The sequence below is a fragment of the Numenius arquata genome, chromosome 3 (genome assembly GCF_964106895.1).
Source record: "Numenius arquata chromosome 3, bNumArq3.hap1.1, whole genome shotgun sequence".
Taxonomy (NCBI): Eukaryota; Metazoa; Chordata; class Aves; order Charadriiformes; family Scolopacidae; genus Numenius; species Numenius arquata.
The window spans coordinates 34,802,400-34,819,598 of NC_133578.1; the positions used below are offsets into that span (position 1 = coordinate 34,802,400).

General features: G+C 42.2%; 1 protein-coding gene across 1 annotated transcript in view; it reads right to left on the bottom strand.

The window, feature by feature from the left end:
- Nucleotides 1–516: 516 nt before the first annotated feature.
- Nucleotides 517–17,199, bottom strand: part of GLS (glutaminase) — a 68,392-nt gene continuing 51,709 nt past the window's right edge. Inside the window, exons 15-18 of the mRNA XM_074144943.1 lie at nt 5,636–5,697; nt 4,479–4,555; nt 4,252–4,315; nt 517–3,887 (exon numbers count right to left, since the gene is read on the bottom strand). Coding sequence (XP_074001044.1) covers nt 3,731–3,887; nt 4,252–4,315; nt 4,479–4,555; nt 5,636–5,697 — 360 coding nt within the window. The 3' untranslated portion in view covers nt 517–3,730. The remainder of the gene's footprint in view (nt 3,888–4,251; nt 4,316–4,478; nt 4,556–5,635; nt 5,698–17,199) is intronic.

The window sequence follows — 17,199 nt, forward strand, 5'->3', positions numbered from 1 at the left end:
GATTTTTTTTTTTCCTTTCCCAGTAAATCTTCAATAAACTCAACTTGATTTTCTAATTTGAGTTGATCAGTAGGGTAACCCATCTATAGCTAAACTTCGTGAGCTATCAAGCTTGTCCACCACTGCATCCTTTTTCTCTGGGGCTACTAAGTGACACGATCCCTTGTCTCACATTTCTCAGGCTTTTATATTAGCTACACAGCCAGAAGGATAATGAAAAAAACAGTTGGTGAGATGGAAGACAGCAGGAGTGAAGAGTAGGCAGGAGAAAGCTAGAGCTGTTGAGGGCACACGGCCAATCCACTTAAGAATCCCAGCATTAATAAAAAGCAACCAGTGAAAGGACAGAAGTATAGGGTTTAAAACAAAACAAAGCTGCATCAGATAAAAGAAATCAGAATGAGTGTAAGCTTTGCACAAAGGAAATGACCAGAGTAGGTTTTCCTGGACAGCCTGAAGGCGTATTTAAACAGCAGTCACAGAGATAACCAATAAAAACCACCACCTCCTCCTCGGTATTTCCATTTATTATGCTGTAAAAAGCAACACTATCTGGATTTTATTTCTTAAAATAAATAACTTTCATTTTCAGAACCAGTACAGCTCAAGTTTAGATTCATTCATGGGAAACTGCTAGAAATACATTCATCACTGTCTATTCCCCACAATACAGAATCTAAAAGTCAAGATCAGCCCAGTCAGTTACAATGACCAGCAATACACTGCCAATAAGTACAGTCACTGATAGTCCAGCTCTGAAGCAAAAAAAAAAAAAAACAATCTGGTACAATACATTTTGTTCACAAAGATAGGCTAATTAATGCTAAGACTATCACAATATTTCTGAGTACAAAGCATTAAGTTAGCTTAATGATTTTAGGTTTGGATACAGAAGAAACATATATGACATAAAAACAAAGGTGTGGGCGAATCCTCTTTGGAGCATAAGGAAGTCAGCATTTGATAAGATAACCAAAAGCCATTTACGGTGAAATCTACGTGTCAGTGTCATGAATGATAAACAGCCAAACCGATGTACTGCATATATTTATATTTATAAATAACGCCATGTCTAAATAGCTGCATCGCTGAATTGGACATTACAAAATAATGCATCTTCTCACAATGAGAAAATACTAAAACTAACCAGCAAAAACGCACTGAAGCTAAGACTGGCTACAAGCGCTCAGTATGTTTCAGGAAAGCAGTAAATTTAGGGACAGCCATGATCTTTAACACTAACTCAGTTAAAATGCCTTATTTTGGTTTTTTGTATATATGTGGATTATATAACATACTTATCTTTTAAAAATGCCAGTTTGAACAATGCAAGTTTCAGTTAAATAAAGCTAAATCGGGTATTTTTCTGAGAAGCTAAAGGATATGTTTTAATAGGGAGAAAAAAAAACAACCCACCAAACATGGAAGAAGTCAGATTAGCAGTAAGATACAGAATACTAAACTGGAACCCATTTGTAAATATTCCTCTACACTGAAGTTGACAGATCTGTTGCCAGAGAAAACATCTTAGAACTTAGTCCCGGGTGCAGCAAAGAAGAGTCTCGTGCTACTGAGTGACCAGCATGGCCCAATAAAGAGCCAGAGGCCACGCTCTTTAGTTCATAATTAGAACAAAGGTGGCTGTGACACAGGACGTGAAAAGAACGAGTTAAAGTCCTTCAGATAATAAAATAGCTGATCTTCGGGGGGGGGGAGGGGGAATTAGGGGAGTGGGAAAAAAATGCTGCTTAAGAACAGTAAGATTCTTGAGAAAAAGTGTTTGATAACCATGCCAGCCAGCTTGGAAATGTGATTTCAGGGCTTTAGACTTTCAGACTCTTCCAAGATTTCACCACCATGAAGACAGTCACTGCTTGTGATGAGTATCAAGCACCTTTCCATGTGACTTGTCCTCCCGAGAGGGAGGCAGTACGGCGGATCGACGAGAGACTGTACAGGAACTCGAGAGGATTTATTCTCAACTGTACTGACCTGCTGGGTCACTCTGGAGAAGTTACTTCTCTCTATGCCTTAGTGTACCCATTTGCAAAAGGAGGATAACGTGGTTCAGATCATCTTTATAAAGTGCTTGGGCCATTCTAGAAAGAATTTGGACATTACTTCAGAGGGACTTTGGTGCCTAAAAAGAAAATGTGAACTTTGAGATCTACTAATGACTTGTACACTGTGTGCTAGGATAAAAATAGCCACATACACCATTCTCAAGCACAATCTCCTTTTCCATGTGCTAAATAATTCCTGCCTAAGATTCTTGTGCGAAAATTCTTGCCCATGTCCAACAACTGTGGTGTTTTGTGAAAAATCAAACTTTTAACTTCAAGTGACTGCTCACTTCAAGGTTTTATGCCACAATACCGGCAGAAGCAGTTGCACACGGGATAGGGACCTGTCGTAACATTGTACTTCTGCAAGCGACAAGTATCTGCATCTACATTTCCCACAACGGGGCAAGTGCCGAGCTGGCGCCAGTGGCAAGACAATAAATGCCACCAACGTTCACCCACAAAAGGCATCACCTGCTTGGGCTCCTGATGCTGAACTCCTGTTCTACACCAGCAAAACCCCACTGATGCAGCATCCTGCTCCCTGGTTGATGGTAGTGCAAGAAGAGAACACACCCAAAAATTTGGCTTATCTCCTGCTCCGCTCATGCTTTGATTGGCTCTATGCTCCTTAAAGCTGTTTCACTCCATCCGTGTTCCTCATTACAAGCCTAAGTTAAGCCAGGTTTACATGTAGTATTTGGTTTAGTACTTCGCCTTTCACATACTTCCATTCCCCTCGCTGGTTCCTGGGGCAGCTGCCAAGAACGCCACACCTGAGCCCAAAAGGGGGTTTTTGCAGCTTGTCAAGGCTTGCTGTAGTGCAAATATACCTGCAAGGAGCACGACTGCGTAGAGTGGAAGCACCCGCTTTCCCCAGTGATGGGGAAGCACTTTAGCAGCTGAACATGGAGGGAGGAGGGAGGTGAGACAAAGGGAACTGAAAGAAATGCTTCCAAAACAAAAAACAAAAACCCCACTAAACACCGTGTGATGTTACAAGTCACGTTCTCCTACGCTATTTGGTCAAACAAACCTTAAAACAGATTCCTTGACAAGACTATCTCTAAGAACAAGTCTAGACCATTGACAAGTGTCACTCTTTTGATATTTATATTATGTAAACAAGGTTGTGTGGAATTTTTTTATGTTTTATTTTTTTCCCAAATATAAGTGCAGATCCTTACTCAACACACCCAGCCTAGATCTACATCAGCATCCTCAGCTTTTGAAAAACCTCACTGACGCTCACACCTGACAGTACTCTGGCTCATCTTGGCCATACTGGAAGCAGAGGGCTATAGAAACAAAGATGCAGCAGAAAAATTCCTGACCACAGACTAGAGTTCACACAGAACACAAAAATAAATTAAGTAGTGCACAGTAAAGCCAACAACAGCTAAATATTTTTTATACATCAATTATATGCAGCATGAGGTAATATTGCTCACATTATGGAGGGAGATTCTTAGTTGGTTTTGTTTCTTTTGAGAGAGATCGGATTTGTCCTGTGCGTATAGAAACTCCTGTAACATAACACTGAAGTAACAGAGACTTCTGTAAAATATATACCACTATCAGATAGAAACACACACGCTCTTCATTACTTATGTATACCACAATTAAATAGGTAAGTGATTTGATTCTTAGGATCTAGCTGAAGATGCTTATAGTAAGCCATCTAGATTTTTATGAACCGTTCGGTTCTCCTTTCCATCGTTGGAATCCTCTGATGGCGTGTATTGGACCTGATACTCTTGAAGAATTTTAAATACATCGTGGTGTCCAAAATGTAAAGCTTCATCCATAGGAGTGTTATTCCACCTACAAGAAGGAGCACAGTATTTCTAAGATCAGCACTTGTAACTGCAGAGCCAAAAGCACCAAAAATCTAGTTCTTTACAAACTGTGCTAATAATTCAGCACACAGACCACACCAAGTTCAGGAACTGTGAAAACACTTTGGAAGTTGAGCATAAACTTTTAAGCAATGGTTTTCATGGTTCACCATTTTTTATTCCTGCTCGCTCTGCAGAGCTTACAGAGCACCAGTAGCACCCTGCTCCTTCTGCTTCAGCCTACTGGCTCGATGCGTGCCGCTCGTATTTGACAGACAACCTCTCCTCACATGGGCCAGAGAGATGCCCTTAGAGCATCTCTCCTCCAAAACGGCAATAGAACCACTCACCTGTCTTTGGGGAAAGGGTTCACTTTGCATGCTTCCAGTAGAAATTTAACGACATCCACATGTCCTGTAAGAAAAGCAGGACTGTGAGTGTACATAATTCTATATATCTCTATGTATAAACATACAAAAATTTTTAAAAAGCAGGTATGCATATATAGAGAGTGAAGATACTGTAAACTGTCCATGCTCCATTAACAGAGAGCAAATCGCATATGAGGAGACATTACCTTCTGCAGCTGCTACGTGCAGGGCTGTCCGTGAGTCATAGTCTCTCTGTTCCATATCCATTCCTGACAGAGCAAACCTAAAAAAAAAAAACCCCAAGAAAAGCCCCACGATTACAGAGAAGTCTTACATAATTAAAACAAGTTACAAAACTAGCACGGAACAATACCCCTCTGCTAAAATGACGAAACATCTGCTGCAAGAGGATATAAGCAGTGTCAAGAGCACATCGTACCTTCAGTTATAGCAAAAGGGGCCCTTAACTGCTTTGGCTCTAAAAATAAGTTTGAGGTTTAAATTTCCTTTGTGATCTCTAGTTATTATATGAGAAAAATAAAACAAAAATGCTTTTGCAGGGTTCATAATAGCCAACAGATCCGATTTAAAAATCTAACAGAGATTTAAAAATTTAACAGAGCAACCTGGTCTAGTGGAGGTGTTCCTGCCCATGGCAGGGGGGCTGGAACTCGATCTTTAAGGTCCCTTCCAACTCTAACCATTCTATGATTCGATGATATAAGTCAAATAAGACAAAGTAAATTTACACCAGCTGAGGAAACCCAGGAATGACTCCCAAGTCTGAAAATCCTGAACAGCGTTACAGTATTGGGAGAGTTCTTCCATCACGCTACGGTGCTCCAGGACAGCACAGCTAAATTATGCAGATTTTTCCAGCCACTAACTCTATTCAGGTATATTCTAGCCACATTAATATGTTTATTTAGTCTCTTACTAAGTTTTCTATAAACGCTGCCAGATTCTACTCCAGATGCTGAAGGCACAGCTGGATTTCCTAACCTCTCCAACAACAGTGTGCATTTTCCAGGCTGATTTTTTGTGACAATTTCAGAACTGAACTATAAAGCAGGCTAGAGTACAGCTAGGATTTTCTGCCATCGCTACAGAACAACTGGTTAAGGAAATTTATTTCGGTATCATCCAAAGAACGGGAAAACTGGGATTTCAGGATAGTGTAAGAGTACCTTATTGATGGTTAGGTTTGGGGGGTTTTGTTTGGTTGGTTTGTGGGTGAACATATTCAATCTCCAGTGCAGCTCAGATGTCCCCAACATGGATATGGTGCATACTCATAAACAAACAACAACAGCAGGTACCACACAAGCAGCTTTCCTATTCCCAACCCTGCACTGATTTTTACCTTCGGAGTGCAGACACATCCCCCGTGTAGGCAGCGAACAGCAGATTTATCACAGACTTCACCTACAGAGAGAGATGAAGGCCAGTTTATTTAGCTTCTTTTCTCAAAAAGAAAATGAATGGAAAATCCACAAAAGCCCAGCGTGGCCAGCTGGTCCAGTGCTTATGAACCTGTTAATTTTATCCCCTTCCTGGCCACATTTTGCAGTGTAGAACACTGGAAGAATTCATTCCAGCTTGCTTTGCTACCGGTATGTGTCTGTCTGTCTTTCCAATGCTGAAGTCATAAGGACAATAAAACAATCATAAAATGAGCATTTCTATTTACTGTGGTTAAAAAAACAGAAGTGCCTTGCTGTACGGACAAACCATATTTCTCTCTTTGATTGCCCAGTGACACTGAGTATTGAAGTACAAGGACAGAATCACTTTGCACAACTCACAAACCATAAACACCTTATGAGATAAACTCATTCTGGAAAAGTAAGAGGGATTTTTTGGGGTGGGGTGGTGGTTTTGTTTTGTTTTCATTAAGGAGACTTCTAATACTAAAAGAAATGCATGCTAGCAGGAGAGAGGAAATGGTATTGGTTTTGCTTTGTATCACAGGTTTTCCTTGGACACATCTAATATAGAGGCTTTCTTCAAATAAACAATTTTAAACAATTCTACCACATAACGAACCACTCCAAGAAAAGCAAGGTTTCAAGGCTGACAAAAGTAGAATCTTTTTAGATCCAATAACATAGGTAAAGTCTCAGGCAAGTAGTGCTTCTCTCAGATGCATTAATGAGTAAGAAACCATACTGTTAGGCTACCAACTTCATCCCACGTACGTTTTTAACACGTCCTGACTATAACAACACTAGAAGTTTTAGCAAGAGACGAAAGCGAGAAGACAGATGGTTTTAAGCATCCCATCTCAGCCTCTTTCATAAACCAACACGGCCACGTCTAGGCACCATTTCACAGCATTTTCCAGTAAACTTGCTAAATGCTGTGTTGCTTTTTAAATTGAGTCTACAAAGTTCTGTCGCTGCTACCAGCCAAGTAACAGAGATAAAGGAAAAAACTGATGCTGCATCGACCTTCCACAAGGAGGAGGAGGAGAAAAAACAAACAAACAAAAAAAAAAGTCACCGCCCACAAGCAAGTCTCCCACAGATTTCTGCAAAAACACTGGCATATTTTCACAGGGCCACAGATGAGCCAACATCTGCACCTCCTATAAACCGAAGTAGTGGAATTGCTTGTTATTTTTTACACCTCAAATATGCACTGACGCAAAGAGAGACTGAAGCAAAAGGAGACAGAGCCAGGATGGAAAGAGAACCACACTCCTTACTCAAGTATCCACAAACTCCTGCAGCTCCTTTTCAGTTTGCACTATGAGGTTCCCCAGGAGCCTTGCGCAGCAAGTGCGAGACCTGCTCGGCAGGACCTGCAGGTCTCCATCCCTTCTCAGGAGTCCCAGCGTCCCCCAGGCTGCCTCTAAACCGCACTGGCCCTGAAGGCTGGGCCCCTGGGCTCTCTCAGCACTGAGCCCAAAACACCTGGGTCACCTTTAACTGTGGCAAACTTGACATCATTTTCCAGACCCTTCTCACAAGCACTACAGAGGATAGATCTGAAGTAATTCTGTTCCTCCCATGACGATTTTTTTTGTTTAAAGCCTCTGAAAAAAAACCCACAAGCAACCAAAAAAAAAAACCACCACAACCAGCAACCAAGAATCTTACAGCTCATCACCGTGGGCTTTGCTCTGGATGCAAAGCCAGCCAGCCCTGGCTGAGGCCACTCACCTGTACAGCCCTTTTTCTCCTTCCCAGGCCACCCCCTGTGCCCCACAGCACAGTTCACCCCCTTGCAGCCCTCAGCCCCATATGGCAGGGACAGGACCACGGGAAGGAGCCATTATGAGCATTCTGCAGGGATGCTGCCTCTCATCATTTCTATAGCTGTCAGGCACGCAGAGATTTGCATCAGCAAGGCCAGTTAAGGGCAGCAAACACCCAAGAGGACTCTCACAAGGCTTTCAATAGAAAACACCCCAGTCACACCAAAACATTAAAACCTCCTAAAAGAATGTACATCTTTTATAGATACTGGGCTGCAGACTGTATTTAAGCACAGGCATGAAGGGGGAATTTAGTTTGATAATCAAGATGATTCATCAAGACGATTCAGGAGTTTTCCTTGCTGGGAGAGAAGTTGAGCACAGCTCTACTGCTGGTGCCCTGCAGGAGGACCCGGCTGGTTGCACTCGGGCAGTTCAGGCCCTGCAGGTGCTGAATACTCTCCCCTGCTCAGGATCTAGGATGAACAAAGAACATTCTGTCTTTCACAAAAACCATTTCAGAGGTAACCCATCATTTTGGCTGGGATTCTTTACAGTTCTGGGAAATGCAAATGTGTATTAAAATAAAATAAAAATAACATGCATTCCTTTCTTACAAAAAATAACTTTCCAAGTGCAGCTGGGGCCAAGAATCCTTCTGGATTTAGCTGAACATCTTGCTAAGAAGCCATTTTCATTTTCTATAATGATGTGACAAAATGTAATTTGGAGACTCCCAAAGCTTTCTAACATGATAACCATAGGCCACGTCGAAGAGGTTAAAGCCACTCCTTTCTTAAGGTAAATAACAAAATCCAAGGTAACGTTATTATAAGACTGAACTTCTTGACAGATCAAGACAAAAAGAAATTTAAGTCCAGACAACAAGAAAAATATCTGCCTGTTCAAGTTCAGAAGAAGGAAATCTGAGAGGAAATACAACTGCTCTCTGTACAACAGTAAAGGTAATGGGATATACAAAGTAGAAGAAAAACAAGTTTAGCAGGACAATCATTAGCAGAATAATTACTCAGAACTGGTCAGGAATGAAGTCAAGCTGGAAAAAAGCAGAGTGTAGCCATCACAGCTGAAACCCACCCCCCCAGCTGAAACCTGCTCCCATTTCAAGTGAGACTTTAATGCTTTATGGAAGAACTAATTGGATCTGCTAGCAACGAAACACACCTCAACTCTAACTTCACCCTGCTCTATCAGCAGCATAGTCCAGGCCAAAAAATTAACAAATTTTATAAGGTGTGAAATAAAATTGCTCAAAAGGCAGCCATAAACAACAAACATGAACATAAAAAGTGAATTCAAGAATAAAATTTTAAAATCTGCAAATAGAAAATACATTTTGAATGCCAAGTAAGAATATACAGTTTCCATGAGCACACTCTGGAACATCCCTTAGATTAATAGTCTCTTGAAAACTAAGTAGCATATATATTAAACCATCATGTTGCCGTTTACATTGAGAAAAAATTATTACGTGAAAATAACTTGCTGCCAGAAGCTTTGTACCTCCACAAAAATCTCACTTAGGCAGCCATAAAATCAGGCACAATCAAGGCTTCAAACATGCAAGTAAAAATTCTCTGCCCCCAAACTCACATCTTACTAGCCTGAAATAAAAAGTCCGTTGCAAAAATCAAGAGCCAAAGAAACTCTGAAGTGGGAGCAGCAAACATATAATTGTGGGTGTTGTAACCGTAGGTGAGAAAAAAATAATAGTGAAGATGACAGATGAGCTGTATCTACTCAAACTAAGTAGGGCAGAAGGGACAAGGTAACTAATTTAAGTGTTTTAGAGACTGTCACTGAGTTTCTCACCGAGTGATTCATTATCTTCTATATGCCACGTTCAGTACTGGCGTTTCCGTTAACTGCACTGATGAACAGTTTTCCCCTTATCTTCAGAAAGGGGAATAGAAAGTCTTACTTCAACCCGACAGCCATGAATTACCTTTTTCTACCGCAGAGAATTCCTTAACTATGAGAACTTCATAAAAGGAGAAGGGATGGAGTCTCTTCACTATACATGAGTTGGATCAAACATTACCATACAGCTGTACGGTACCACACTCAGAGAAGAATGTTCCACCTTTTGTCAAATGGGAGATAGAACCTGCACGCACCATACCAGAGGAACCCAACAGCTCTCTGGTCATCATGCCAGAAACACAGAGCACTACTCACTCAGCTATGATGAAACCCTCTTTGTACACAAACACTTTTCCCAAGTGCTGGATATAATCCTTGTTATCCAGGTGGTGAGACCAGCAAGGAAAGGCTCCTCAGGAATGTTTGTGTCACCCAACGCTAAAGATCAGAAGTCCCAGACCACACATGTTGTATTTTCACCTTCAGGTTAGTAGGTGTTAGAGGTCCAGACTCAGCTGAATGAAGCTATGACTGACTCAGCCTAGTGCTGGCAATGGTCCTGTTTCACATTGGAGGTGGCAATGACCTCCAGAAGTCCTTCCTAACTAACCGTTCCACGAATCTGTGGGTAAGAACGTGAGCAGCACAGGAAAAAAAAAAAAAAAGCACAGAAAAATCAAGACTGTTGCTGCTGAAGAACTACACCAAGGTAAGTTAAAGGAAGGAAGCATTCGGAGCAGCGGGAAGTCACATGGCTGCAGCAGACATTTCAGATAAACACAGGGAGGGCAAAAGGAAAAAACACCAACCCAAAACCCCAAAAGGGTAAACAAAGTGAGATATAGCATTGAAAGTTACAAAGGAAAACCGAGCATTAGAGTGACTCTAAGTCCGAAGCTTTCATACTGCAATTATTTTAAGTATCTCCTAAGCCCGACTGTGCTAAAAGTTTTGAGGAAGTCTCCTTCCAGCAGCGGGATTCAGCTGTGAAGCCAACCCCATGCCAACGGGGGAGGCACAGCAGAACACAAGGGCCACCTCACTGTTTCAGGGAGCATGTGCCCAGCACAGAGCAAGGATGCTGCTGTTCCCCAGTCTCTGTAACACACATTGTCCAAGTACTTTGGAAAGACATGACAGCTTTTGGGGTTCCCCCCCCAATTTCTCAAGTGTACTAACCTGAAAGAAATATAATGAAAAAAATAAGTTTAACTTCAGTGTTAATATGCTGGAGTCACTTATCACCGGTGAAATTCAACAGATCTAATTGGTCTGAAAGGCTTGACTGGTATGTGGGAACAGCCTTGGTGGAGTATTTGTAACAGAACAGTCTTTCCCAGTTGAGCTGCACATCCAAATACAGCCCGCACAAGAAGACTTATTTAAATAGTCTTAGTCTCATGCCAGCTAATAGCAAATCCCCATAACAAGACTGAGATGAGAATCACTTCTCTCAACACAGGCCAGCTTAGAAGATTTTTTTTTTTTTAACATAGAAGAACAGCATATGTAGCCTAGCTCTAACGCTATCAACGAAAGATCTCCCCAAACACTTCACAGAGCACAGGCTGCTATCGTTACCGCCACTAAGATGGGAAACTGAGGCCCAGAGGTGGAAATGACCTGCTATGGTCTCACAGAGCAACCTGGCACCTTCTGCCCACGGCCTCACGCGCTTCAGCATTATTACAAAACAACCAAACTCAAGCAGAAGCCAAACCCCAGCAGCCAGCCATACCAGCCCTGTCCTCTCTACCTGCCCACGTGTCCGTATCCCTGTCCCTACGGGGCTGTCTGTCCTGTCCTGCTACCACTGCAATGACTCCAGCACAGCGGGGCGAGCCTCTGCTCCGGACTCCGCTTGGGTCGGGAGAGGAATGCCGAACAGCTGTGCATGCAAAGAAAACAAATCCTTTAGGGAAAAAAAAAAAAAAAATTTAGCTCAGAGCTGGATTAATTCCATGAGAAGCTTTTATCTGAAAAGGTCACTGAATCCGGATTTTAATTTCCTACTGTGTCCTGCTTCCCGAGAGCACTCTCTTCCCCCCCCAATTTCTTTGAAAACATTACAGAATTTACAGTAAAAAAATATATATATATATTACTTCTAACTTTACTGTTTCTCCAGGTGGCTGAGGACTACAGTCCAGCCCGAGTTCAAAATGGTGCTGCTAAAGGCAATACGAACAAGGATAAACAAATAAAACCCCCTAATCTTTCCAATGCTCTTTACATGATATTTAGGGACAACGCCACCGGTTAGCCTTCAAAAAAGATGTTCAAAATACTGGGGGGGGGGGGGAAGGTTGTTTGAATGCATATTGTTTCTCAAGAACTTTGCCATATCTGAACCTCGCTGTGTGCCACGCTCACTGTGCTGACAGGAGGCTTTCAAATCCAACAAGGGGCTGGAGGGGAATGGGGGAGAGATAGCAGAGCTATTTGAGAAGAAACGGCCACCACCCTCTTCTCTTATGTCTCATTTTTTGTGCTTAAAATGGGAGGCAACATTTCCTTTTGGGAACCCAGCCCTCCTGGCAACTGGCTTGAAGAACGAAGTTTTAATCATTTCCCTGCACAGCACAGAGGCGTGGAGGTAAATCAGGATACAAACTCCGGCTCTTGCAGCTCGGGATTTCCCTAATGACAAGCAGCTGCCATACAGAGCCCAGGTCCTGATGCACTGGGATCTCAGGGCAGGTCCCAGATAAGCAAGACTCTTGGTGCATGACACCCCACCACCCCTTGGTCTCCTGACAAATGCTCCTGTAGGAGAGCTGCCCTCAAACGGGACTAAAGCTCTGCAGCTCTTCACCAGCCAGAGAAATGAGGCCGACATCTCTGGAAGTGTCTCTGAGGCACAGTCCTCCACACCAATAAAACCACCCGATGCTGCAGCACAGTTAATCTGCATTTACGATACCTTGGCTGTCTTCCTTTGGCACCTGCACCAACAGCCGAGGACGGCACAGCACAATTGCCCTATTTGTAAGAAAAAAGCCTGACAGATGTCATTTCAAAACGGTGGATCCTGGCAACACATTGTTAGGCCCAGGAGAAAGACGCGAGCACAAAGCGCTCGGGGATTTCTCTTAGGTGGGGTCTCTCTCCTCACCCCCGTTTGGCAGCTGGGGACCCACAAGCAGAGGTCCCACTCGCCAGGAGATGTCCTCGACACAGGCTGTGGCGGCCGCTGCCGTACCCATTGTTAACAGCACTCGGCGTCCCTAATCCGGCTCAGCACTGGATTAACACCGAAACGCAAAAAATAGATTTTTAAGCTGTCTAAGGTGAGCATTTGTCCAGGGAACGGAGATTAACATTTTGTACTGGGAAGAGACAGACTACTATAAAGTCTTCCTATTCTCCTGACCTTTGCAAACAGCCACGTATGGACAAGTAAGGCAGGAGCAAAGAGTTTACATAAGCCTAGAGGGACTGCACGAGGGCATAAAACCTCCAAAGTCAACATGAAGTTGCCCTCACAGTACCGCTGTTCTGCTCCTTTTCCTAATCCCATGACGAGGGTCATCTGAGTGTCTCGCAAAAAGCCATTCATTCTTCCCGCTCGCCAGAAAAATTACAGCTTTTTAAACGATCACTTTATCAGCAGAAAAAAAATTTCCTGAAATCTAAAAGATGCCAATATAAATTCTAAAACAGCAGTGGTGACCTATTAAAAAAAAAAAAGCAACAAAAGCCCCCACAAAACTACAACAACCGCTACCAGAAAAAAGTGAATCTAGAGCACAACTTAAACGATTCAGTCACCCAGTTTTTACACACTGAACTGGTATTTCAGCTATGCTGAAGCATAGCCTATAGATGACCTTCTCCCTGCATGTAAGGTTTCAAAATAGAATTCAGAAAAAAACTGCTCAAAATTACTTTTGAAGCTTCAACTCCAAAGTTAAACCTAGAACGCATGTAGACCCTAGAAGGCCAAAAATAAACCAGAGACTACTCTCAGAGAGGAACACACACGCCCGTACATCCAGACACTAGACAGGACTGAATATTTTAAATTTGGCCATTTTTCTATTTACAATGAATTTGCAATAAACTGGAACCTGCTCTCCAGGGCCTGCTGACAAGGCTAGTGTGGAGGAATCACGCTTCCAAGTCTAAAAGAGAACCACAGGTTTCCTTAAAAATACAATTCCTCAATACGAAATTAAGCTGTATTTTGTAAGGAAAGAAATGTCAACTGAAAGTATCTTTGCAACTGAGCTTCTACTTTGTTTCCCCTGAAATAAAGCGAAAGCTATTACCTAAGGGTAAGTAAAACGTTTACTTTCAAAAGTAAAAACTAAGACTGAACCGTAAACAAATATCCAACCAAAACAATATGGGTCTGTCAAAAGCACTGCAGCATCACTCTGTCCTTCCGCTGCAGTTTCTTACAGCTTTAAAACCGTTAGTTTTCAGTCTGGCACAAACAGATCTCTGCAACATCCAGCTTTTTTGAAGGACTGAGGCCGATATTTAAACATCCGTGGTGCCGCTGCTGGAGAAGCACACGCTTGACACCCCTCCCACAGGGATCTCCAAGCACAGCGAAGCATCACAGAATCACATGGGGTTGGAAGGGACCTCTGGAGATCATCTAGTCCAACCCCCCCTGCCAGAGCAGGTCCACCTAGAGCAGGTCGCACAGGACCTCACCTCCACTTCACAGCTGAGATGTGGATGTATGTCTGTACTTCACCACGTGCTCCACTCCGGTGTGAGCAGCCTGCCGGGATAGAACACCCAAACTAAGCACCGTGATTTATGCCCCCAGTTTCAGCCCAGTTCAGGTGCGGGGCTGGAGCTCCTGGCCAAGCGAGGGCTGGCTCTGAAGCGGTCTCAGAGCTCGCCCAACAAGGATCTGCCCCCGAGCATTTCCAAGGACAGATAATCCATGAAGGCACTAAAGAACCTCTGGGTTAAGCCACAAAATTAGCTTATTCTACAGAAAACTAACAGTTACATAAGAAAACATAATTTCTCAAAATAACCTAGTGAAGAGTGCAAAAAAAACAAGTCTTTCGGTTGAGCTAAGAGCGAGCAACAGACCACACCTACCTCTACAGCAACCTCACACCAGCAGCCTCTAACAGCGCCTCTCGCCCCGGCTTCAAGTGAACACAAGGCTCACGAAAAGTTTAGAAAGTTAGGATTCCTTGGGAGCATCTTTGTTCCCATTATACTATAACTAATTAGAGGATCTGTGACTAAATTAATGCATACACCTTAACGACATACTGAAATATCTGAAGATACAAAGGCGGCTAGCTGTTCCATAGATCTTTTATTTCTTCTTCAGGACTTTTTCCTTCTCTAGCCTATTTTCTGCACTATTGATGCTTGTCTCCTCATGTAATTTGAAGAAAGAGCAAAATAACTCCAGAATCTGCACACATATACTCTTCCGTGTTTTGAAACTAACACAGGAAGTAACATTTTTGTCTTTTTTTTTTTTTTCTCCAATCCATTTCCTAATGCACCAACTATCATTTCTTTTCCTCTAGATGGTGCAAGCTCCTCTTTACAGCACGGGATGGAGGATGATAACCCAGATCCTTTAGTTTTACGAGCTGTGAGCGCAGCATTTATTTTTGGAGTCAAGGCTGCAACAGTAACTTCCAAAGCTGCTACCACAGGGTTTATTTTTCGGAGTCTCCCTGGTGGAATTAACTTGAAATGCCGCTTGCGCAGCAACGATTGGCATAGTTTTTGACCAACAGCACAAGCTAACAGACTCCTAAAACACTTACTTATTCCTCAGCAACTGCCTTACAGTTCTCAGTAGCCACGTTCAAGCACAATTTGTGCATATACTGAAAGTTTCTTCTCCCAGGAGTTATGTCTAGACTGCAGCCACACGGGAGGCTGTATTTTCACATATAGATAGCCGAAGCAGCTTTAAAACAACTGTGCCAGTATGGCTGCAAAAGCCTCAGGCAAGCCAAGCACGTTTTTCACCCAGGTTCAGAAAGGAGCTTCTCAGCCTCCCCTTGGCCATATCAGATGTCAACGCAGCTCTAACAGCTTTCAGTCCGCAGTCACTTTGATGAGTTAATTTTATTTATGACCGCAGCAAAGACCTGTTCCAGTGCTCTGTAACCTACATACAGACCCTTACTGCATCTGGATAGTTGAGCTGATTACACGGAAACACAAGAAATGTGTTTTTATGTATTATTACCACTTATTCGTTAATTTATGCTTTATTAAAAGTGATACAAATGCACTGGACACGTTGAAAGATTGTTTTGACCTTTAAATTATTGATCTAGCTACAGATTAGGATGGCAGCAGTCAGCAGCTGCTAAGAGGAGCTGGATATGCTATGAGAAATTAATTGCTGCTCAATTAGGAATCCGCAAGTAAGTGTATGACAGGGAATCACAAGGGCAGCCCCCCAAGGGGTAGCACTGTGGCTACTGCCTCTCCGCTTAGCATCAGACGGCACTTCAGACCCAGATAGAAGGAAAGTGGGAAAAGTTATGAGACAGGTGTGACTGTTTGCTAACAAACAGATCAACTCGGCAGGAAAAGTTATGCAATGCTGAGATTTTTATTTTTTTTTCTTAATTGTATATCAAGCAGATCAAAATCCTAGTATGCTTTGAAATAGCCTCTTTTTGCAATTCAACTTTTAAAGTTGTTTCAAATCCAAATCTGACCTTTTAGAATAAAGCTGGTCACTTCTGCTGACTTTGTACATTTTTAAATTAGCAGGTGGATATTTGACAGAACAATTCTACAGTCGTACGAATATCCCTTTAGAAGCCTGAAAACAGAGCAAAGAGTTTTGACTAGGTTCAATTCAGCCTCCAAAGTGCTAACATACAAACAAGCTTCTACTGGTAGCTCAATCTTAGTAAATGCCACAGAAGCTGTGCTTGTAGCTGAATATAAGAAACATTTAATTAAACCAAATATATACATTGAAGATTTCTTGACACTGGGGTAGGGGTGGTGGAAATCACAAACCCCTTCCTTTACCCTGAGAACATACTGGATAACATCACAAAAGGGAAGCCTTCCTGGAGGTGAAGGCTGAGAAGAGATGGTTTCTCTCTCTCTCCCTCCTCATCTACTAGTTTCAAATGAATTTCTACCATTCACATTTTATTCAGACCCAAACCTTTTAAAGATAGGTCAAAAAGTCTAAAGTAGTAGAGTATGCCTACCTGAAATTGCAAGTAATTAGAGTACCAATATAGCATTTTACAGTAAACTGATTTTCTTTACCCATCTCTGCCTAAAGACCTTCTTTCATCAGAATACTTTAAAATAATCTGGATATTTAAAGGCATCTAAAAATGATACTTGCTACAAGCTAGCACAATGCCATAGCTGTTTGTCCATCTTTGTGCCCTGTTACCACACTATTTCGCATAAAATTTTAAAAGCCTAACAAGGACACAGGAAGCAGTAACTGGGAGCAGGTGGTTACTTTTTCTTCTGATCACATTTGCAGCTTCAAAAGACATACTAAACCAGAATTCACCTCTTCCAATTCCAACCTCTTGCTCTTAAGATGATCACCAAGTGGACACACAGTTCTGGAAAGAACCTGTCTCACTGGGATTCCTCAAAAACCAGATCTCCCTACGTGTGAAAAGGCTAATTCATTGTAAATACTAACAGGTAGGAAGTGCAAGCTCTTCAAGGAGTTAAAAAATAATTCTTTATACATAGGGAGAAAAAAAGCAAGAGTCATAGACAGGACTGAGCTCAGTTGTACAGCTAATTCAGCCCATTGCATGCTCAGAGCTTACTGAATTTCGTTCTTCCAATTTTTAAATGATAAATAGGATTTAGCAAATGAAATTTAAAATACTATATATCTC